Source organism: Drosophila sulfurigaster, chromosome 2R (assembly GCF_023558435.1).
Source record: "Drosophila sulfurigaster albostrigata strain 15112-1811.04 chromosome 2R, ASM2355843v2, whole genome shotgun sequence".
Lineage (NCBI taxonomy): Eukaryota > Metazoa > Arthropoda > Insecta > Diptera > Drosophilidae > Drosophila > Drosophila sulfurigaster.
Window position 1 is genome coordinate 8,395,554 of NC_084882.1, and position 25,845 is coordinate 8,421,398.

The following is a 25,845-nucleotide window of genomic DNA, read 5'->3' on the forward strand; positions in this document are numbered from 1 at the left end:
GACGTTCATTTGCATATTTACACCTAACAGCAGACAGCAACAACATTAACACGGCGAGAGCAACAGCAATAGCAAACGCAAAGGCAAACTGTATATTGAATGCGCGATTCGCAAAATTTGCATAAAGCACTTTCCACTGAAGGCGCTACAAATGTATAAATCATTGTCGCCCATTCCCGTTCCCATTCCCATTCTCATACTCATAATCATCATCATTGGCTTCAGTCGATTCACACGGCGTATGCGTCATAAATGCCAAATGTCCTCACTCGCTCGTTCGTTCGCTCACTCTCTCTGCGAGGTTTGCTTTCAATCACAATATCGCGTGTTGTTGCTACCGAAAATTTTCAGAATTCATGTCAAGCATTCAAATTGAAATTTCAATCTGTTGTGTTAGTAATTGGCAAAAATGGACGTTGGATTTGGATTTGAGTTGAGTTGAGCTCAGGGATTTCGGCTTATAAATTCTGTTTTTGCCAAACGTTCAAGGAAATGAAGTCAATGCCAACATTACGTATACGCAGTGCAATCGTTTCGGCCTATAGGAAATTAAGTGGCTACTCATTGTCAATGGAAAAGTCAGCACTTAATGGCAATGTTGTTCATATTGATTAATAGTCTTAGCCAGAGGGGGACAAATGACTGTACGTAAATTTAAATTAAAGTGAAATACAAACAGAAAACGGAGAATTTTATTTAAATAAACATAAGACAAAAAACCAAGATCCCTCGGGTAATGAAACCTCTCTAAAGCTATGCTAATGTGCATATTAATAATTATGCCAGAGTTCTGACCTTTTTGAAAAAGAAACCAAATCACCATAGACGAACTTTTAACACACGTTTCGTCATTTTAATAAATTAGATTAATATGAAATTTTGTCATTTGGCTAAGTAATTTTATTAAATATAAAAAAAATCCTTTTTTCAGCTTACTTTCAAACTGAATACACAAATCAAGGTATCTTCTGCAAGGTCATAGTCGAGCCCAAATAAATATTTTAACTCAAAATGCAGTCAAGTGCGTAAATATAGACAACTGAACAGTAAACAGAAACAACGACGGCTTTGTAAACAAAAACCGAAACTGGGTCTTCTCCAACTAAATACGGCAAATACTGAGCTCGATTGTTGCCTCTGCTGCTGCTCCGCTGCCGTTGACCTGAGAGTAATTAAAACTGGGTCCAAACTGAAAACTCAACCAACGGCGGAAGTTGTTAAAAATGCGCCGCCCTTCCGTAACAATACACATCCTGTGGGGCCGCAGCTTGAGTGCGTTGGACTATAGGTTTTTTTTTTGGTCACTCTATAGCAGTGCACAAAACCAGTAAAAGGGCTGGATAAGAGAACGTACAAAAAACGCTTTAAAATGGTAGGGCCAAAAGGCCGACAATAATTGGAACAGTCCCGCGACATGCGTTGGCTTTGTAATATGTGTAAACGCTTTGGGTTTGTCGCAGTTGCAGCTGCATTGTTAAAGGTGAAATCTCTTTTGCACCACTTTCAAAAAGGAAAAACCTTGCAAATAGAATGACAACAATTGCAGATGTTTCACACTGTGTAATGCAGTCAGAGACTCTGAACAGTGTTTTTCAGCACAATTGAGTTTTAAAAATGTTGTCGAATTACATCTTACACTTGGCCCACAAAACTATGCTATAGTTTTTATAATGCGTTTAAATGCGAGTCAGCAAATTTGCGCATTGTTGACAATTACAATTACTGTGTTCTGCATTTTGTGCAGCCAACATTTTTGGCACATCTGGTGCTTTAGTTGAACCGCAGGTAAGCGTGTGCGCATAAATTTCGAAACAATTAAATTGCGCAATTGTTGGCTGTCAGTTGTTTTCAGTGCTTGTTACAGTGTATCCGCCGCTGCAGTTGGTCGCGTGTTCAGCGCCATTTTGTTCAGCATGACATTTTCGCACCTAACAAAACTACACTCACAGCAACAACAGCGACGAGCGATAACAACAGCTGATCGCTGGCATTCCAGAGCTGTGTTCATATCGGGTGGCAGACATGTGGCAAATGTGGCACCTGCACGCATCCTATGCAACACAACACAATGTTGCATGGCTGGTTCGTGTCCTCGCTAAAAATCGTCGCACGACAATTTGCATGCAATTTTCAAACGCACCAACAACAACAACAACAACAATATAAACTGAAATAACAACAACAATAAACAAACAAACGTTTAGTTTAGTTTTTTTCCTTTTCGTGTACGCCATTATAAATAACAAACAACAAGAATTGTTTATAATTACACATTAGCGGATAAATTATTGCACATGCCACAATGTTTGTGTTTGTGTTTTGTGTGGAGGCGTGCCCTGCGAGGGTGGTTGGAGACACACACATATTCATACACATGCACACATAGTTTGCGCTTTGCCAAGTCATTGCCAATGGCCGCTTCATGTCTGCTATCCTCGCTCGATGTACTTGTGTGTGTGTGTTTGTATGAGTGCAATGATTGTGTGCATGTCGGGCGCCTTTTTGTAATTGATGTTGTTATGGCCTCTTTTTTATGATGTGTAATATGGCGCTAAAGTGTTGTCATTATCGCCGATTACTATGGCGATTATTCAATTATTTTTATACGCACAGTTTATATTGCATCCAATAGCATTGTTGCTTTCAGTTTTAGAACTTAAAGCTTAGGAAATGCATTATTTGTCGACTCATGAACACTAACTCATTCAGCAATTTAAATTTTGTAACATAACATTGTAACCTTGTGCAGGAAATCTATCTCCGACAACATAAAATATGTATATAGTATATATTGAACAGCGCCAACAGCCGATGTAGCCATGTCCGTCTGTTTGTGTGTGTTTGTATATCAATATGCCTAAAATAGCCTTTGTTCGAGCATGTTTGACTATAGCATTCTTACTTGTTTTAATATATTTCCAATCAAAGAACTTCATTCTCATATTGCTGCATACTTTTTAATCACTTATGATTTTCACCTATAGACACAATTTAATGCTTCAATTTTTTTTTTCATTCATTTTATTTGAATGATTGTAAAGCACAATCAATTAGTTGCAATCAAATGAAAACTGATTTTTACTATTGGCAACGAAATGGCTTGTTTTGTTGCCGACTTAACCTTGCACTTCAGAAAGGCAAAGGTTAGGAAACAAGTCCAACATTAGATACATTTGAATTGGTAATATTGCAGAATTTATAACACAAGAATCAGGTTCGATTCAATAGGCATAAATATTGCTTGCTAATTACATTTCAATGAGCCCGAAGACCTTTTAAATTCAACAACTGAAACGTGACGCTGATTAGCAATGCCTACAATTACAAATAACAACAATAGTAATGTGTATGTTGAGACATGGTTCACACACGCATTTTCACACATCGACACGCACCAGCCATAAACACGTACGCCACATTTATGAAAGATTAAAATGGCTTTTCAGATTGAAACATAGACGATGCCTCCGCTGTCTTCTGCGATGCTGCTCCGCCTCTTACGCCCGATTAGCTTGTTGCTCTCAGTGTTTAACAAATTTCATGTGCCAACAACATACACACTATATCAATAAAATCATAACAATTGCAGTTGCCCTCAACGCATACTCAACTCAGCAGGAAGCCCATTTGGCGCACAGGACGAAGTTGAACAAAGTGCAGCAACAATTCTAATGCGAGTTGCGTTCCAAGAAAATGAGTGCAAAATACACACAGATGCCTTTTGTGGCTGGTTGGCTTTGGTTATTGGCCACAATGCGAGTATAAATGTAACCGTAACTATAGTCGTTTTAGACTACTTGGCAGAAGACATACTGCGTATACGTAATGTTAACATAAGACCAAGGAAACTATGCAGAATAAATTATTGTTTACACTGACCGCCAAATTGAGTTAGAAGTGAGACAATATGAAAATTGTTTCTCTATAATATTGGAATGCAAAATTCTTACTAAAGATGATAGCCAGAAGAGAGTAAATGTCAAAAATCAATAAAAGTAGCTAAAATAAGATTTCGTTCTAAAAAAATCAGCAGACACTATATCTGTGATTTGATTAAAAAGATTTCAGAAGCAATAACAAAATTCTACTAAATCTAATTATCTACTTAACACTACAAAATGGAATAAATTGAATGAATGCAATTTGGATAATTGATTATTTGAATTCTAGCCAATTGGAAAGGACAATAAGAACAACAACACACAATAAAAAAGGACGCTACAAAACGACATATGCAAGGTGGAACTATTTATTTATTTTTGATAGAATTGATGTAATGGGAAAGTCTACTAGGATTGAAATTATGTAGGCATGTTGTTGGTTATGTATACGTAGGAATTATTTGATTATTTGTGTCAGTGGTGAGCAGCTTTGGAGCTTACCTTGTGGCTGTCAGGCAGGCAAACGCTTTTATTGGTGTCTGAAACCTGCAATATAAAAGAAAAACCAGAAAAGAAAATGTCGCCACTGGTAAAAATGTTTCATTGCTCTCAATGTTTTAATGGTCGGTTTGAGGTTTTTATTTTACGTTTCTTTTTTTTTTTGGAATTCGGCAATCAATGTGGAATTGCCGAATTGTAGTTTATTTGTTTGTTATGGTTGGACCAGGTGTTATTCTCTCTATGCGAAACTACATTGGTTGCACAGTTGCTATGCATAGTTAGATGTATATAATATGTATGTATGCAGTATAGTTATACGTATGTATTGTGGATAATATGTGGAGAACGATAAGAAGACAAAACTATATATAAATGGCCGACCACTTTTGAGGAATGCTTTTATTTGGGTGTAAGAAGAGTATTTGTTATTGTTATTTTGGCATCAAATGTATGAATTATTCAATATGGGTATTTACAAAATGCACAAATATACGAAAACGTTTTTTAATTTGTTAGAAAAATCAAGGTTCGTTGTGTATTTACAGGGTATTCAGACGCACAAGAGCAAACGGTTGTTAAATAGTTGAGATATGCTTAGTGGACGTTTATTGGTAAGAGAAAGAGAGAGAGAGAGAGAAAGAGAGAATTCATTTCATAACTAAATAAATAAACGCAAGTCAAGCATCGACTATGATTGAGTTTTGTTCAATGCAGTTTGAGTTTAATTTTATTGCAATTAATTTGTGAGCACTTAGAACAGGACAAGCGCCAATTCAATTCCAATTTGCATCGATTCGCTGCACTTTTTTGCCAATTTATTCAATTTTATATTTATAAACACTAAAGACAACAACCAGTACAATGTACAAAACATTGGCTACGTCGACTACTTGTAAAGCAATAAATATAATAAAATACTCGATTGCAATTTTATGTTAAAAATGTTGATGTAAAATGCAAGCATGTTTGTGGCCAACAGGAAAACAATAATATTTAATTAATTAATTAATTGCGACCCAAACCAATATGTTTAAGCATGACCACTGGCACCCACACACACACACGCACACACACAGCCAAGTGTATGCACAAAACGCTAATGAAAATCAAACATACAGATACGTTTTATTATTTATATTACATTTTAAAAATAAATAAACAAGTGTGTTAGCCCAGCAGCCTGAAAAAGTTATACAGAGTGAAACGATGAAACATCGTTTTTTCTCGCTCGATAAATATAATAATTGTGCGCATAAATTTAGCTACTTTGAATCCTTTGTGGCATTACAATTTTTTGGTTGCATACATTACGTATCCTCTCTAAAGGGGGGGGAATCGGGAGGAAAAGCCAACAACTAAGACTAGACTACAAAGATTTATAAGACTAATTACACACACATATATTATATATATATAGAATGTCACTGGAATTTATTATTTAAATGAGCTGCTTAAATCTAACAATTATTGACAACACCAACAGACATATAAAATCAACATATGACACAGTTAGGATAAACAATAATAACGAACAAGAAGAGGCATGTGAGGGTATGAGTTGATATATAAATTGTGTATTAGTTTGTGTTCATTTATTTGTATAAATTAATAACCCTTTGACTGTAATTGTTCAGCAAACGATTAAACCCGTGGGCGCATAGGTCGTATACGTGATATTGTTTACATTAGAATACATATCAATAATTATATGCCAATTAGTAATAGATATTATGCGGCTGATGATACACACGAAACCGATGTTTACTGAATTAATTTTAAATAAAAAAAAATGTGGCAGTTAACAATATGTTTAGTTACATGACTAAAAAGACACCAAGCTCTGCTCTCTTGCTGAAGTAACCGCAAACAGCTTATGGTAAAATTATCTTTAGTAAATCTGCCTTAAGTCGGACATTCTTAAACTAGTACACTAGAATGATTTTCTCACTTTTACTGTCGGCTCTTTAAAGCGGAAACACATTTGGCACCTTTTCTGCTAACAGTTGTGCGTCTACCCTAATTACTCGTAGGCAAAAAAAAAAAAGAAAAAGAAAATGTAAACCCTTAGCCAAGAGTTGCGCGGTCTCGGATGGCAAACAAATTCCTGGCACCAAAATGTCAACAAGCATCTCTCAAGCTCTTGTCTGAAAAGGCTAATGAGAGAAGCTCATGAAGCGGAAATGCCTGAGGTATACTCGTAATTAGGAGCATAACTTGTACTCAGCAGACTCAGACAGACTTCGCATATTATGGGAATCACGCAACTGAAAAATTTATGAGCATTATAAAAATTCATACGGCATTTGACGCTTATACATACATAAGTATGTACATATGTTCGTAAATCCCACGGAAAAGTGAGAACTGTGCATTTGTGTGAGCGTGAGCTAATTATATAAATTATAATTAGATTAATATTTCAATAAATGCGATTGCACATTTGGATAAGCGGCTTCCAAAAGATGAGAGTCTCTTGATAAGAAAATTTCATTTCGACAACTTTTTTCTGGCTGGCATATTTTCTGCATTTGCATTTCAATTTGGCGAAAACGTCGGAAAACTCTTGCCTAAACGCGGATGTAAAATGTTTGGCAAATTGTCAAACAAAAAGAATTTTTAATTTCCTGCCTTAAATTGCATGCAAATACAATATGCGAGCGAGTGCTCTACACACATATAATGGAAATTCTCTACTCTCCTCAGCAGATCCGATAGCTGCCCCGATTTGTGGTAATAGATAAAATATAAATATTGGTGTTGTCTACACGTCGCAATCAAGAGAGCTGGAAGGGGCTTAGTTGCGGTTAGGGTATTCACATGTTAATGTTTATTCGATATTCGAGTTAAATGTGTCGGATTCAAACTACAAAAGGTATGATTACGAATGCTGAGGATGAATGAGGTTATAAATATTATGGAGAGGTTAAATGCATATGTTGGTTATAAATATACTATAGAGGTATAAATAAATTAAGTAGCTCTACTTTTTTATTTACGACTTTCAATTCCTCCCACGCTTAAAGTATACTAGTGAAGTTGTTTTTTCCATTTCACCAGAGTATTGTCGCTTACCTGCAACGAAAAAAATAAAACATACAAATTAAATCAATTTCATTTATTTATAGCCACATGCAAATAGAAAAACATTTAATTAAATACATTTATGAATATTTAGCTATTTAATTCCACCGGGAATTTTAAAACACAAACAAAAAAAAATATTTTTTATGCCTGCTTCACATTTGATTGTTGTTTTATTTTCCTTTCGCGCTCTATCCAATTGAAACGTGTATGTGTTTGTTTTATCGCACAATTGTGGCGATTTTCCAACGGTTGGTATTGAAAATATACGCATTGCTTTAAATCGATTTACCGTAAAGGGAGAAAAGTCTCCACTCCGTGGGGTCTCATTGCCAACTGATATGTGGATACTTAAAAAAGTAGCAATACTTTTTCACATTTAATTCACCAACAAAATGTTGTTCAGAGGTGATAGGATTTAAAGGTGATCTAACTTTTACTATTCAAAATTTGACAAAACAGACAGCAATAATTGTTGGATTATTGCATTTTGAATAAAATTAAAATAATGCGGTATTATTCTTTCAATATATAGTTAATACACCGCAAAAAATTCTAAAATATACGAAAGGCTACATTCAAAATATATCATATATTTACAATATACCTAGAATGCCAAAAATATATATGATTGTCAGACAAAGCAACTAAGACTCGACCTGTAAAATTGCAACTTTTTGTAAGGTTTCACTAAATTGTAATTGTAAACTTCAATGAAATCCGATAAGTGTTGTAGTTGAATAACTAAAGCCCAGCAGAAAATGTTGATTAATATTAAAAAAAAATATTTTTAGGGACTATACTCTTTTAAATTCAGTTTCGAATCTGTAAAGATTACTAACAGAAAAAACCAATAAACTTGGGTTATAGACATTTCTCTGTTATTGCGCTTTTTTTTTTGTTTATCTTTTGCGCAATTTGACAACTCTGTCAGCTCATGGTGTACTGAAAAAAGAACACCCTTTTTTGTTTGCCAGAGTTTTTGCGTTTCATTTAAGCTTAACGCTCAAATCTGACACGAACTGGCGCAGATTGGACTATCGTCAATATATGCTACTATACTATATACAGCAGTAGGAACGAAGATATGAGAGTACCCACAGACTGTGAACTTTTCAATGCCTTCATATAGAGATATGACGAATTATGATTGACAGTATTCGTACATGTATTTTTGTTGTTGTTGATTTTGATGCTTGCCTCTGAGGTTGACTGGTTGCGCGGTTATTGTTATTGTTGTTATTTCCATTGCAACCATAAACTGCATTTTAATTGCATGCATTCGTTTTGTTATTTCAGTTTGCTTGCAATTTGCCTGCCTTGTTGTAGTTAACCTTGAGGGCCCCCGCCCCACATAAATCGTCGGCTCGAAAAATATCTTTGCGCTTGGCCCGCATTATTCTGTCGGAGTTACCCACACTCGCGCACTCGTTTGACACACAGTTGAATATGTAAAATATTTATCCATTTGTCGACAAAAGTGGCAAATGGAATACAGATTTATAATTGCGCACATATAAAACAAAAACCAAAAGCTGCTTAAAGCATTCATCGCTTTGGTTTGGTTTCGGCTGGTTTTCATTTTTGGTCAGGTTTGGTTAGAATTACACTTCCTGCACTGCTCGAAAAAGGAATGTGATTCGGTGTATTTAATTTGCACATATTAATACGTTTTTAAAAGGCAACAGGTTTATTTCTCAGTGAAGAAGTCATTTCGAGAATGCACAAAACACCTCGATTAATTTTGTTCAGTGTGTCGTGTTTCATTCATTTATGTTTAATGATTAACTCGATGCGAAACTCTGGTCAACGCTCGATATGCATACATAATTTTCTTAGCGGCTTTTCATCGATTTTGTGCAGTTTAACGAGGACAACGATGGACGACGGCAGGCAGGCAGCCCAGCCATCAGATGACTGTTTTATGGTATCATTTAATATGCGTTAATTATGCCATTTATGGCCGAAACCATGTCGTGTGCATTGTGTGTATCGCATATGTGTTAAATTGATGTCGTTAAGAGGTCTCATCAATTTTTAAATGATGTGGTTTTAGCAACATTGACGTTCAGCTCTATTGAACTGGGCTTTACATTTGGCACCCAAGTCAAAGTAAATTTGAGTTGACAGTTCCTACTACAAGCGCATACGACATACAAAAATCAACACCCTTAGGTTGAATTACAAATTCGTTTATAGTATGTGCAACGAAGACCACATCATGTTCAGCAACAAATAATATAATGCGAAAAAAAGTATCAGGTTTACGCCTATTAATTTGTCACACAACTGACATAAAAAATAACTATAAAAGACAAAAATGGACACCAAATGGGCACAACTCTGATAGACCAAAGTGTGGCGCAGGACAAAAACCGTAAAAACAATAAAATGGAAGAAAAAAGAACAGTCTTGGATAAAAAGTTTTAAATTGTTGTGACCAGGACGACTGTTGCAACTTTTATTTTTAACAGCAAAGTGGCAATAAGGTGTAAAACAAAAGAGTGGGAATCGGCACAATTTATATGTAAATCTAATACTCGATTTAAATCGATAAGATATGTTTGCGAATTGTGAAAAGTGCAAAATAAAACTGTCAGCAAAGCAAAGAGAATAAATTATACGTTACGTATTTCAGGATTAAGTTGAAGGACATATAATAATACCGGTGTTATGTGCAATTATATTTTTCAAATAGATTTATCTGGATACATTTCTTTTGCAACATGTTGCGCCATAGCTTAGTAATACGACTTCTTTTTGTAGTATCAAAGGAAGAGACACACACACACAAATACACATCCCTCAGTAGTAAAAGGCAAGCGAAAAAGTGATACGAATCAACTTCTTGGCATGTATAAAATTTCATGCACTTGGCAGTTACGAACGACCATACGAAACTTGTCAGTTACAAAATGCAGAGCACGACTAACAGCAACAACGCAGTCGCAAACATATCACAATACACAACAATAACAAATAACAAATAATCAGAATCGTAATAGAAATTGGACTTATCGCAGCAGACACCCACCCACTATCCTAGTATAGTAGTAGAAATGTGTGTGTGTGTTCCTTATATAAACGTAAATGTATCTGCATGTGTGTATATATGTGTGTGTGTGTGTGTTTGTAGTAGATATAGTCTAGTTTTGGGCAACGCTTTTACGCTGTCCCTTTTGGCAAAAGCAACTTTATCCAATGCCGAAATCTTACCAATGCGAAATAGTTTCAGTTCTTACATATCGACAAGCTGGCAAAGGCGCCGGAATTAGCATAACTTTTGATACCCTATAAAAACATGAAAGTTTTGTTATAAAAACAGGTGAGATATTTTCATTGAAATGGATTGCATATTCAGCGATTCTCATAAAATTCAGAGTAATTATATGTTTACCGTCTAGGCCTTAGCATAGAGTATTGCAAAGTCGTCCAATTACTTCGCTCTGCTCTCATTTCATTTGGTGGAGCAAAAGAAAAAAGGAAATGGAGGTTGCATGAGTGTATTTGCTTCAGTATGTGTATGTGTGTGGGTGTGTGTGTGTTTGTTTGTGCGGGTGTACGATGTGCGAGCCGTAACGAATTGCCCTTGTGCTAAGGCTATGTCCGTGTGTGGGTGTGTGTGTGTCAGTATGTGTATTTCAGCTAGAGAATCAACGAAATGCCAGTCCAAGTAAGAGCAAAAAAGTTGAGCAGAGTCAACCGCAGGCAGCGAGCCTTTTGAGACGACGAACAGGGACGGTGACGAATGGAGACGCGGACGGTGTGAAACGTAGTTAAGGGGAGAAGCGCAACTTTTTAGCTATTAGTGTGGCAAGCACACTCACATCTTGTACAAAGAGAAAGGGTTGCACACACACACACACACACACACCGATACACACACGGACACATCACTGTAGTACACACAAACACTCAGGGAAAAATGGGCCGCATTTTCGTTTACTGTAAATATAATATTTTATTGTACAATAAATACAAAAATGGCGCGCTACTTCTCCTTGGCCAAAAACGGATTCATAACATGAAATTGCTTTTCATGATGGCACAAAAGCAAAAGCCTTCCCCCCTCACACTCACACTCTCACATGACTGAGCTTATGTGTATGGGCCAAAAGGGATAGCGATGTTGTTGTTGTTGTTGTTCTTGGCTTCGTTACTTTGTAGGCTCTGTTCTTGTTAGATATTTGGCTCATGTTAATGGTTAGATATGTGTCTGCATATAAGGAAATTTCATAACTATTACATTTCAAAAACTGCAGTCATAATGAAAATGTGTTTTCATAATAGTACTGCGCCGCCTTCGCTAACAACCTCTCTCCCCTCTCCCAACGCCCTCACATTTTTGTCGAGGATAATGAGAAATGTGAGAGCAATGAAAGAGTTTATTTCATGCTAAGGAAGCCAAAACGGTGCTGGAGAAACCCTATTCCTAAAATGCTGAATTGTGAAAGACGAGACTGTTTCTAATTAGAGTTGGATAAACCTCGTTAAAGCAAATAGTTGCTGATTAAATTTGCAAATGACTAACCAATATTTCCATTTAGGTGCAATTTAAAAGTTAAATGAAAACAAATTTATTGTGTATTTGCTGTAGAAAAATATCAATATTCATTATGTAAAATTTCATATGGTATACATATATTTCCCCATATTTATTTATTTACTTTTACTGATTGCATGCTACCAAAAATAAAATTCGGGTCAAAATCAAAAAATTCCCTCGGGTTGTTTGTGTCAAATTTGGGAGTAAACAAAACGTGTTAAAAATTGTAAATATTTGCAAATATGCCAAAAGCCGTCAGAGTCTCGATTCATAGATTGCCAGAGGCCACAGTTTACGCTAGATCAAATAAGTAATTTGAATACTGAATACTCAAATAAATTAAATTTCCATACGCATTCAAATTGATCAGTTTTTAAATACATAAATCAAGAGTTCTCTCTATGAGTTCAGACAAAGAGCTTTACGCTTTAGTGTACTAAATTTAGAAGATATTTATAAATTTCGAATAATTTGTAGTCAAATGAAATATTTGTCTTTAACTAAAATGAAATGAAATTTTTCAAATTTCAAAATATAGTAATTTTGTATTTTCTTAAATATCTTTGAGAAGTATATTTTGTATACGTAAAATGAAACGAAAAGCAACTTTCATTTTCGTCATCAGCGATGTGAATAACTTTTTTGTGCGTTTCACATCGCAATTAAAACATGAAAGCAACAACAGCAATAACAATTGCAACAGTGCTTGTAAGATATCAACTTGCTCTATTTTGTGAACGTTACGCTCTTTAGACCTGGGCAAAATGTTGTTGCACAGTTAACTAAAAAAACAACAACAATGGTTAACGCTTTGCTTTTTAATTGACTGTTTGCGGTTGTCATTGTTGCTGACTGGTTGCAGCAACACTTTTTATGAGACTTAAACGCTTTTAATTAATATCGTTACACCCAAATGCACACAACAACAGGAGGAGGTGCCCCGTTAAATCATTAATTGAAATTTAATTATAAGCAACGCATGTGTAAAAGAAAATTGTCTTGTGTGCTGTTCGTTGTTCGCCTTTTTCCTCTTTCCGCTTCTTCCGTTTCACACACTCTTTGGGAATGCCCCAATCAATTGAGCAGAAATAATAAAATTGTTTATTTGTTTGCAGTGCATTATTTGGATTAACGTTTGAAAGATTGATATATGCACTATACGAATACGAGTTGAAGTGAACAATTACATAAGTTCATTGTGGCACTTGCAACGCTTTACAAAACACATATATTTATGTATTTATCTCAGACGACGGGCTTGAAGTGAACTTTTAGCACCTCTCCGCGTTGACCTCTTCAACGTCTGTTTGTTCATACGCTTTGATGCGCAGCGTTTCGTTCGCTTCGCTGACGCAGCTTTCCGGCCTTGTCTACCTTTTTTCTTTTTTTATTTTTTTGTACCTGGGCTCATTCCCTGGCCAAGCCAAAGCTCTGCAAGAGTGTGATTTATGATATAATACGAGTATGTTGATACTCTTGCAGGTCTCGGGGCAATTGAATGATCTCATGTGCGATTATGTCCCGACTTCACATTGAACACGAACCCATTTTGTCTATGCAATAACTCATTTATGATTTAATTCCAAATGGATGAGGAGTTTCGTACAATGACAGTTTACCCAATTTCAATTTCGATTCAAAGGTAGCCACATATGCGCAGCTGCAAAGACAAAACTAGACGGGGTACGGCTCAAATTGCCAATCGTCTGAATCCATGTGAATGACACATAATTTTGCAAAAGACTGTTTTTCTAGGAAAAACTGGCAGGGTCGGAGTATTATAAGCTGGGTTGGTATTAGCAGAAAATGAAATCAATCTAAAAATAGAGAAATGTCTGAGAATTCTACAAAAATGAGGGAAATATTCATAGACTGCATTATATTTTTATGATAAGTATAAGTTAAAATTTAAGACAATTCCAATCAACTCTAAATAAGAAGGCTAAGAAATCGAGCTCCCTCGACTGTCAGATACCCGCTACCCATTTTTCAATAAAAGCTAAACAGTGCGGAAGTTTTCTTAAATAATACCAATAAGCAAATAATATTAAAAAATATACCAAAATTTATATTTCTTACACCGATATACTACTACATTCCAATTATACCCAAAAATTAAAACCAAGGCAATTATTTATTGATAATTTGAACACTTTTTTCAGGAATGATAAAGACTGTGGTTTGTTATGTGTCACGATCAATGAAAAATAAATTACAAATCAAGTAAAAAGTATAAATATGGTTATTTACAGATTAACAAATTCAAATAAGCTTTCAAGTTAATGTTCTACCTCTTAGACATCGCATAGATACACCGATCTTGACTATTGCATTTTTCGACTATTTATTGCAGTGACTTAACTCCTTGAGGGTCTGCCGAGTGCGACATAAATTACAGTCTTGTTTTTTATCTCTTCTTTTATATTCGCTGACTTAACAAATGACTCTTGATGTAATTTTTCACTACCGAGGCATTTGCATGGGGGCCAGCTAGTATGTAGTGTGTAATTATGTGCCCTGGCTGGCACTTAAGACTGCGCTCAAGCAAATGGGAGCAGGGCAAGCCACATGAAGAAATAGGGGACAAAAACAAAAAAAAAAAAGATGCAAAAACAACACACAAAAAGGCGAAAAGGAAGCCAAGCAGACGATGACGATGACGACTCTGAGCTGAATGTGAAGAGCCACAGCCATGGCAACAATGACACTATGCCAAGACGAAAACGTAGACGAGACAAGAGCAGAGCAGAGCAAAGCCGAGGAAAGGGAACTGGAGAACCGACCGAGGTACACACATACACACACATAACAGGGAACACAAAACTGTGGTCGCTTCACCTTGAACTCACCAGTGAACTTATCAGGCTGCCTGCCGTGACTGGACTGAGAACTGCTGCCAAGTGGTTCGATGTGTGCGTGATGTGTGTGTGTATGAGTGGTGTGCGAAGTTGGAGCTTTTTAGCGACAACGTCATGCAGGAGAACAGAAGAGAAAAACAGGTAACCAACAACTGCACGCCAGCCAACAAAGTTCTGGCCAACTGGCAGCCTGTTTGAGCCGTTTCCTTTTAACATTTTTCTGCATAAAGTTTGTGCGTGGTTCCCTTTTAGCCTTTTTATTTCTGTTTTGTTGCTTAACATGTGCGTGCATGTGTGCTTGTGTGTATGTGTCTGTGTGCCCTTAACAGGTTTTCAGTTAAAGTTGGCAAAAGCCACTTGCGGAAATTGTGTGCGCCTTTAGATTTCACTTGTCAAGGTTGAAGTGGCAGCAACAGCAGCAGCCGTCGTCTGTGCCCCGACCCAGTTTAAGCCCGGCCTAAACCTTCAGATGTCGCATGACGAATTGAATTTTCATTTGGGAGTTTATTTTTATTTAGTATAAATTTGTGGCACACTTTTCCAGCATACGAGCGTGATATATATTTATTTTAAATTTACAAAAAGTAAGAAATATGTCGCTACTGTTGGTATATTAAGGCGTACACATGTGCCACGATTTAGTTCGCTTTAATAGTAGATAAATCTATAGACTTGTAAACAGTCTTAAATACCCTTCTGCATATTCATCACAAATAAAAGGTATGTGTTACAAACTCATTTATATTAACCCATCAGGCATTGACATTGTCAACAGTGTTTTATTTATTAAATCAATGGATATGTGTGTAAAATAAATGCGTTTATTGTATTACTTTTTATATGCATTGAATGAGGTGTTAAATGACTCTAAGGGAAAATTTCGTTAACAGAGAGAAATTAATTGCGTTGAAATTTGTAAAATTTATTCGATGAATGTGCTTTTAAGAGTATTACGGTGACAATTTGGCATTTGCCTTTAATATGCAATATATAAATTGTTATGGCTTCATCACTTCCAATGACTGCGTGTCCGGGTGTCTGTCTCTGACTCTGACTCTGTGTGTGTAGTCTGCACTTAATTGCATTTAATTTGCCATAAAACTGTTTGCCTTAATGCATGCCAAAAGGGTTTTCGAATTGAATACGTGCAGCGCATCTGTAAGATACATTTCTTAGCCACGTCATGCGACGACAGCAACAACTTTGGGACTCATTCACAGTCACAGTCACAATTCACAGAGTCATCGAGTCATTTACTTGGAAGACGACGAGCAACATTCGGCAGCTGAATTGTAGCTCCAAAAACAAACCCAAACACTGTTTAAATATGTTACGAACATGCATTAAAGTCAATGTCTGACATTGTTTATCACAATTTATATCATTTTCATATACGATTTATTCACATTTATTTCTGACAAGGCTATCCGCACATCAATATTTACATAAGGATTTTTGATATATGAAATAAGTAGCGCTCATGACATTTTGCGTGAGACGAGTGCTAAATAAATCGAACTTGAAGTTGAATAACCTATGAATGAATGCACGCTTAATGCAATTCGATGTTTGTTTTACAATCTGAACAAGATGAATGGACTGAGAGCGGGTTAGCGTTATGTTTTGTTTTGTAACCCTCAATTACATTCATAATGTGAATTGTCTCTGATCTTACTGAAGATTAATGAACGTGAAACCAGCTGCAGATTTTAAAGGTACGAGTATTTTAATGCTAGTTTTAAATATGCTTCAATATAAATGTTTGTTGATATACGATTGTTTTATTAGATGGTTTAAGTATAAGTTTTAAGAAATATATGCTAATATCTTCAATTCAATGCTAAAATGTAACGTTGTTTCTGAAGTGAGAGAGTCAATTTGCAGTTATTTATATATTTATATAACACGTGGGCTGAAAAGTCACGGGCCTTACACATAGATTGTGCTAGTTTTATTGCAGTCACCTTTTTTTCAGTTAATACAATCCTTCAGAAGACAGCTGCTAAAATTTCATGATATTCTATTCATTAGTTTGTAAGTTATTGAGCCAAAAGTGACACTACTTTTTCTATTTTCACAACAATGGATCAAATGCAATTTCGTCTTCTAATCTTACAATGCTTCTTGATGGGAAAAAATACCGTTCAAGCAAAGCTTTGGCTTGAAAAGTGTTGCGGGAGCCCTCTCCATTAGAAACAACAACAAAACGTTGGTTTGCTGACTTCAAACTTGGTCGTAGAGAACCGATGATGCAGAACCCAGTGGACGTCCAAAGGGGAGTCACACCAGAAAACATAAAAAATCCACAAAATCGTTTTGAATTATCGAAAATTAAATTTGCGTGAGTTAGCTAACATCGTAAAGATATCAAAAAACATGTTGGCTTAATTTTGCATGAGCATTTGACTATGAGAAAATCTCGTCAAAATGGCTGCCGCGTTTGCTCACTTTTGACCAACAACAAGAATGAGTTCATGATTCAATGACAGTGGCAAAACTACATTAATTTAACTTCGAATTGCTATCATCCACTAATTCGCCAGATTAGGCTCCCAGCGACTTCTGGAGGTTAGCAGTCCTGGAAAAATGCTCGCCGATAAAAAATTTCACACGATTATCACTGAAATTGAAGCCTATTTTGAGGCAAAAATTAAAAAAAAAATTTATATTGAAATGTTACAGCGGCTCTGGAATGATTGCGATGCTCTTGATAAAGATTAAGTTGATGAGTAACGCCAATTTTGATCCAAAAAAAGCAAGTTTTCTTTGTCAGGCCCGGGACTTTTCAGCCCATGTGTTATTATATATTTGTTCAAATCTGAGTGTGCGAGCGAGTCTTATAATATTTAAAAAACCAAATGCATTTTTATATGTCAAGCATCAGCTTTTTGTAGCCCAATACTAAAAACTGAAAATGTTCTCTGGCATGTATCATAATAGGCATTTCAAGAGAGATCTTCAACGAAAATGTGCACATACGTTTATGCGAATCGTAAGTGGAAAAATGCATTAGGCAGCTACACTGAGAGTGAACATTTTTGCTAGCATCAGCCTTCAGGATCATCATACATCATCAAATCATTTTCTATTGTTCCATAGTCGCTAGCTGTTACTGTTGGCTGGCTTTTGAGCGCCATAATTGGAAACATGCATATTCTCATTGTGCGCAAAAGAAACAGGCAGCAAGCGGCAACAAGAAGCTGCTGCTGCTGCTGCTGCTGTTTAGTGGTGGTGGACTGAGGGTTGAGGGGTAGACAATGATTGCAAAGCAAACAATGCCAAGTCAGAGCCAGTGGCAACAACAGCGGCAACAATGAAGAGCAGCGCCCCCAAAGCCAAATAGCCAACAAACTCAACTGAACTGAACTGAACTGAACTGAAACATACCAAACCATATCCAAACCAAACCTTAAAACCCATGCTCAAAAGGCCGCCATTGTAGTATGAATGTTGTGCGCGCCATTTGGCAAACATTTTTATTATCATGCAACACATACACTTGAGCACAAAAGCGGCAGCAACCGGGCGGGCGCAATTTGTAGCCACAGCTAATATTGCACTAAAGCTTATTACCACTGCAACAACAACAACACAAACAGTTTATGTGTCATTCAAGTCAGTTAGAAAGAAAAAAAAAACAAGTATTGTATATATAATAATAAATAAAAAGCGTACGCTTTTAGTTATTCGACATATTTCTCTGCATTTTATTATTTGTTGTTTTTACTGCTTGTTTATTTTTTTCCCCTTTTTTTTTGTAATTTCCTTAAAAGCATAAAAACGATTTGCCAGCAGCAGCAGCAGCTTGTTGCAGTGAAGAAGTAAATTGTCAGTTTGTGTTTAAATGCGGAACCAATGCGACCAAATCACAGCTTGCAACATTTGCAACAACCAGCAGCTTCTCACACAAAGACAGACAAGACAGTCTGTGCCAAATATGGCGAACGTGCAACAGCATCAAAGCAAATGGGGACTTGGACTTGCAACATTATGTAATCAACATTTTCAGTTTTTCTTTTTCGACCAAATGCGTTTTCAATGCTATAATTTATAAATTTTTGTTGGTCAAAACGTTGCACTTTTCTAGATTTTTTGTTGTGCTGTTTTTGTTTGGCCTTTTCGTAAATAATGCATTCAGTTGTCGCTCATAAATGTTTAATAGATACCATGCCCCCAAAAACGTTGCACGATAATGGAAAATAGCTGAATTTGTTCATGCAGTTAAGTTGCCGAATTGATGATTGCAACGTTTTTAATATTCCACTCGCATCAATGAAAAAATACTTTGAATTCAATTGTTAAACTATCGAAATATTCTCTTTTTATTTGTATATTAATGTCATATAACTAAATCTCGTTTTTGTGGTGCTTCTGCTTCAATATGTATTTGAAATTTTTGCAATTGTTTTATTAATACATTTGTTGATTTATTCATGGCATAAGTTATAACATTATTTGCTTTAATTTGCATTTATTTCAATTCATTTGAATATTGTCATAAATTCATTTTTTTTTTTGACGTTTCACTTTTTTAGAAAATAATTATTGCACTGAATTGAATCTTTACTTGGAAATAATTACTAAAATATCTGATGAAAGATCGAAATCGTTTAAATATATTATCTTTAAATTAAGTTGCATGCAGCAATGCAACATTACTCAGCGGCCACTCTTTTAAATACCTTCATTTTATTGGCAAACGAACACGTGCTGGTTTCAGAAAATAAATGTAAAATAAAATAGAATGCTTCCACAGAAGTAGCCAAAGGAAATACGGCAGAAAATGGTGATTCTTACGCACGACTCACACAGCACTCAGGTTGCACCCAAACGGGGCAACAACAAGGCAACAAAACGGAAGTCATTTATTTTGTGCTCATGACGTAACAATGAGAATGGGCATGCAATTATATGGCCAAGAGCAAAAGGATAGTTACGCCCCCCTTTTGAAAAGCTCACCCACGAGGCAAGACATATTTTCATAATGTCGTCTCGTTTGTTAGGATTAGGATTCGGATTCGGTATTTGGTTATTTTCTGCTTCCCGCTGCGCTAGTTGTTATCTAATTTGGCTTAAGAGCCGAGTCACCCAGGCAACAACTAAAACTTGCCTTTTGGTATTATTTTCCCTTTTAGCCCGTTAGCTTTGGCGCTGTTATTGTTTTATTTTTCTCGATTTGTTTTTGTTGGCTGCCAACTTGGCATTTTAAATATTTCCGGCTACATTTTACAGCCGACTGCAATTGCTATTGTTTTTGACTTGCAGGAGAAGGAACTTTAACAGTATCTGCAGTCATTAATTATGAAAAATGTTTTAATTTCGCCTAAGTGACAGATGCGCAGGTTCTGACTACAAGGACCATCTCGTCAATCTAACTAATGGCTCGACTGTCAAACACTCATGCAACGTAAGAAGGTCAGCGGAAAAAGGGCTTTTAGCGGAGGAATTCCGCAGTGTTCAAAATTATAATTAACCCACATAATCAAAATTTAAAATAAAATCACAGCAACAACAATCAAGATATTAATAAGAGCCGCAAGTCGAGTTACGGTTACGTATTGCGTAGGTACATTAACCTCTTCGCCGCCTTTTGACGAATGCCAAAGTCAAAACAAAATAACAGAAACGACGAAATTCGCAATATGATTCATTCACACGATATCTCCTGCCATATTTACTTATGAACTAAATCTTCAATTTCATATTTAAGCTTGTCGTAGTCGTTTCTTTTTTATTGCTGCTGCTTGATAATAACGCCCTGTTATTTATTAAACCAAATGGTATGCGGAGGAGCTGCTATTAATACATTTAACTTTGGCATGCACGCAAAAAAAATACAAATAAAAAAAAAACAAGTATCCGACTAATAACTACCCTAAGTATAATATATTTTCTAAACGTGTTTTATCTATGAAAATGTTATTTACTACAGAAGGTACTAGTATTATGAAAACATGGTTCAATTTACTGAATAAGTTCGTTCGTTCAATTTTGATCAGTGAACCAGATTCGATTCGTTTATTCGTTTTGTACCGTGCGAATTAGTTCAAGGTTCAATAATTTGCAACGAGTTTTCGTTTATTTTAAGTATTCTAATAACTTTTTTATAGTATTATAAATGATCTTGTGTATATACTTGAAATTTATAAGCCGCATTACAATTCATTTTAATCAAACTAACGCTGAAATCAAAAATATCTCAAAAGAGGGACTTTTAAAAATTGGAACGTATGAAAAATACAGCAAGAACGAACCAAAGCCCAATAATGAACAACTAAAAAAGAAGGAACGAGGCATTTGAACTTATTCAGACTCTTGTTCATTCGTTCGTAACCGCTCAACACTAGAGGCGTAATCTGCCTTTTTACAAACAATACAGTACAACACCCATTGTAGCCATAGGGTATTCAAAAAACCGTCCATCCATTTCATGTTTTTTTTTTGTACTATTTGCTTTTCGTTACCTTATTTATTTGCTTTTACAAACGCGTTGACAATGACCAAAAAGGCGGCTCTGATGGCGTTGACACAACGTCATCGTCTCATCCGACCGAGCGTCATGCATTATTTTATATTTTTTTCTTTGCTTTCTGCGTGTGTTTTTGCATCGTAAATTAAAAGCTTTAAATATTATTCAACAACTTTTTTGGTCATATTTTGGGCATGTCTGCTTTAGCTTAACTTAAAAGTGAACATGAACAGGAAAACATACAAAAATAAACAGCCTACATAAAAAATGACCGGTTGGGCCAGAATTCATAATTCGATTCGATTCTTTTCACTTTCTATGGGGGAACCGAAAAGCTTGAAAGCGAAGCATCATCATCTTAAGAATGAGTTGCTTTTACGAGTACTTATAATAAATTTTCTTTTATGATAAAATCCTTTCTTTTGAAAATCCTGCGGATTTTTTAAAGCTCCAAAAGGTGAAATTATTTTAAGTATTATGGAAATAACAAATTTTGAACAAAACGCCAAAGTGTTAGCAACAATAAAAGAGACGTGATTGTACTGTTTTTGAGAAAACAAAAAGCAGCAGGAAATAGTAAAATCTTGTCTTTACTGCAAAACAGATTACTGATCATTAATGTAAATAGTAGTACTTTTGCATCAAATGCAATAGGCAGTTGATTGCAAATTGTCGACAATCTTTCAACAACGATCTCTTAAATAGCATGCGGAAGCCAACATAGATGAGAAATGAAAGTGTGTAAAACAAAAAACCATTTGCTGTTCAGTTACACAATGTCAACGCCCAGCCATAAATTGAGTTCAAACTAAACAAAACATATTAAAAAGCGAAATAAATTAGACGTAGAAAGCCATTTCTTTGATAGAATCAACAAGATATATTGTGTGAACAACTGGCTAAAACAATGATCTACCTCTTTTGACATTTGTCATTCGATTGTGACTTCGACAGCAGCAGTGACTCAATGTTGGAGTTGTTGATGATGCTCCGACTAAATACAATAACGAATTATAACTAATAAGCGTGCTTAATCCTATTGTTAGGCAAATTAGTCGAAACAAGCAGGCATTATGGGATAGATTTGATTGGAATTTTGAACGACTAGACTAAACTTATCGCATCTCTTTAACTTTTGCTATTCAGTTCAAACGTATTAAACAAAATCATCAGCTACTTGATACGGTTGCCCCACGCTGTGTGTAGTGTGTAAAGCGCAGCGACACGAAAATAAATGATCAAATTATGCAAATTTCTTATTAAGATTTGTTTATTGTGCATTTGACGAATGTTGTTGTTTTCGGTTTTTTTTTTTTTGGTTTGTTCGTGTTCACGGTGAAGCGCCCTGATTTGCCAAAATATGTGTGAGATTATTGGGTGCCATAATAAATTCCAAGAGAAAGGCATTCTGATATGAGTAATAAGTTTGGGTTGTCAAACAGGCAAACATTCGACTGATAAATGAGTTTAATTTGTTACAACTGAAGGCATTCGCTTTCATTTTACTTTCGGCGATCGTTACTAGAGGTGAGCGAGTGGAGATTTTATTTAGTTGTATATCTTGAATAGTTTCCATTGTATTTAAAGCAATCTTTTCAGTATTTGATAAATTCATATATTCACATTGTACTTTCCAGTTAATTTATAATTTAATTACCAAAATTGCATTTATAGTATAATAGATAACATTGATTTACAGTATTTTGTAAACAAATAAATATTTTAAAACTGCTAAAATCACAAATTATACATAAATCTAGGCTTAAACCTCAGTATGAATTTCTAGCTGAATTTGAATTATAAATGTTTTCTATTTTAATAAAAGCTTACAAGGATTAACTCATGTTTCACCACCAGCCTCTAAAATATATTTATAAATTTAATTAAAATTGATAAGGCAATTTGAATAATAGCATTAAGCCGATTTAAAATGAATAACCCGCGAACACCATACTAAAAATCACTCTAGCCCGAACCTCGTGCCATGTTTGGGACCCTGTCGCGAATGGCGCCAATTAACCCAATTAACTTGATATATGCATAGCATGCATATTTAATTTGGGTCGCTTTATTCGCCCAATATCAGACAGCAGCCGCCATACATAAATAATTTAAAGTTGTTTGCTTTTTCTTCTTTTCTTTTCTCTCAGTGTCGGCATAAAATTATCATAAATTATGCTTCGATTTTGCTCATGACAGGTGCGTCTATCCGGTGTTGTAGTTGCTTTAGCTATTGCTGTTGCTGCTCTGGCTGGCAACTTCATTGAGCGCGCAGCTGTTGAGACCTGACAAAATTCGCTTTAATATAGTGTTGGTATTTATAATCGACCTACACCAGACGGAACATTGATTGAAACATTGCGTATATAAATGTCAGTTACAGGATGGGAATATTTTTGAAAAGGCCATGAAAAAAACTTTGAGGACTTGGGAAGAGCAAACTTGAGTTGCGACAGGTCAATTAGGTAATTTGCAGTTGAATCAATAGACAAACAGACGTAAACAACGCCTAGAACTTTGTAAACATCAAACACGCAAACTTGTTGACCTGATCTACCTCAATAAACCTCCTTGTCTGGCATTAATTTGCAGACAAATGAAATGAAACTAGTGCAACTCATATATTTGTGTATTCACATAAATAAGAATCGCTTTTTTCCCAGTGAATCTCATTTATTGGCTTTGCTCTTCGATCTTTTATTACACACTGACGCTCAAAGATCGGCGACCTGCTGAAAACTATCGCGTGATTGGTATCGATAACTATCTATAAACCTTTTTTATAATTTCTTCAAAACTAATACATATTGTACTCAAATAATAAGTTTTAATATCTATACTTAGTTAACTAAAATACAAATCAAAAAATCTTTTGGAATCAAACAGAGCTGCTTTGGATGCATTTAAATCGTCGATAATAATGGAGTGCGACATGATTGTAGCAGCAAATCAAGTGGCACGTAAGTAGCTGAGGATAGAGTTGCCAACATCAGTATGTTAGCAATGCATTTTATTACGTTCACACCTGAATACTTTCGGTTTCCGCATGGTGGGAGAAAAGTAAGATGAAAAACTGTGGGATGGAATACAAAATGCAATCTAACATAAACGCATAAAACTATTTCAGAGTTTTTTTTTGTTGCAGCTCAGTTAAAAGCCAAGTTATGCGTGCATTTTTTTAAGCGCCTCTACTGTGGCCCCCAACTGATGACAAATGCGCCCCCAGTGAGTGACGTGGCAGCGGCACGGCAATGTTTGTGTATTGTTGCCACTGCTAGCCGCAAGCACGACCGAAAACTGTGAAAAGTTGAATAAGTGAGGCCTGCTGCTTCTGCTGTGGCTGCTGCAGTCCAAACATTTGCAACAGCGCCAATTGCAGTTCACTTTTATTTTTATGGCATATGTTTGCGGCAGAAACTAACTGCATTTGGCAGTGTGCTTCACTGGCTTTAAGCCTCCTCCCTTTCTCTCTCTTCTGCCACCGCATTCCATTTTCTTTTTTCCCGCCAGGCCATAAACAAAATATGAGGAGTTGAAGAAGGAGAATATACCCAACAAACGGCTCAATGGATAGGGGGCCAAGGCTGCACGCAAACCTGAAAATTTGTTTGCTTTGGGCTTTTCCGAGATTTTTAAAAAAAGAGATTTATGAACGCTTTCATGATCTATGTGAATTGTTGACCGCATCTTTAATTTGTATTTAACAAAATGCTGGCAACAAATTAAAATGCGTGCGTGGTTTTCATATTTGCTTGCGTTCGCGACATTTCTTTATAGAAACATATTTTTACGCGCACTTTCCTCAGAGATTTATTCACATGTCATTAGCCCACAAGATCCCGTCGCTCTCTGTAAAGATCCACTTGTGGGTTAGCCATGAAAATTGATTGCGCCAAGCAGCTGCTGAGCGTTTGGGGGAGCTGCTGATGTTTCGCTCTCATGTTTTAGATTTTTGTGTTTTTTTGTTTATATATGTTTTTAAATGTTTCATGTTTGCCGGAAGCGTGTATTAGTTTTTTGTTTTTCAATATCGCATTGCTTATGTACTGTATCTCAAGATATATTATGTGTGCTACATTAAAAATTAGGAAATGTGGCAAGAGCGGAGCATTATCAACAACAACTGCTCAGCAAATACAAATAACATGCCTTGTTGATGTATGACATTGCACTGCTTAAATTAGTTCATTGTTGTCCGAAAGCTGTCAAATGTCAACATGAACAGCGCCCCCAGACCGTTCAACCTCAGCAGTCTTAAGACTTTTAGATGTGAATAAGCCTGAAGGAAAATCTATTTCCAGCAAGGTAAATATTCAAAACACTTTTCAAAAATATTCATGCGGAGTCGTTTCGATTTTAGTGAAACAATGTACGTTAACTTTTCACTATTGCTTTTCGAATGGAAGCTTATTATATTGTTAAAATTCTTTTATAAAATGTTAACACTTATTTTACTTTTTACAAAGGACAGCACGAAAAAGCTCAAAAATCAAAAGCTTCCAAAAAAGA

At 35.7% G+C, this 25,845-nt stretch overlaps 1 protein-coding gene across 6 annotated transcripts in view; it reads right to left on the reverse strand.

Moving 5' to 3' along the window:
• Nucleotides 1-25,845, reverse strand: part of LOC133836976 (uncharacterized) — a 134,891-nt gene that overhangs the window by 40,584 nt on the left and 68,462 nt on the right. For 3 of the 6 annotated variants that reach the window (XM_062267613.1, XM_062267610.1, XM_062267616.1), the window contains exon 2: nt 4,383-4,427. The exons of the other annotated variants lie outside the window; for them this stretch is intronic. In XM_062267613.1, the coding sequence (XP_062123597.1) occupies nt 4,383-4,427 (45 nt within the window). The remainder of the gene's footprint in view (nt 1-4,382; nt 4,428-25,845) is intronic. 6 annotated transcript variants of the gene reach the window in all.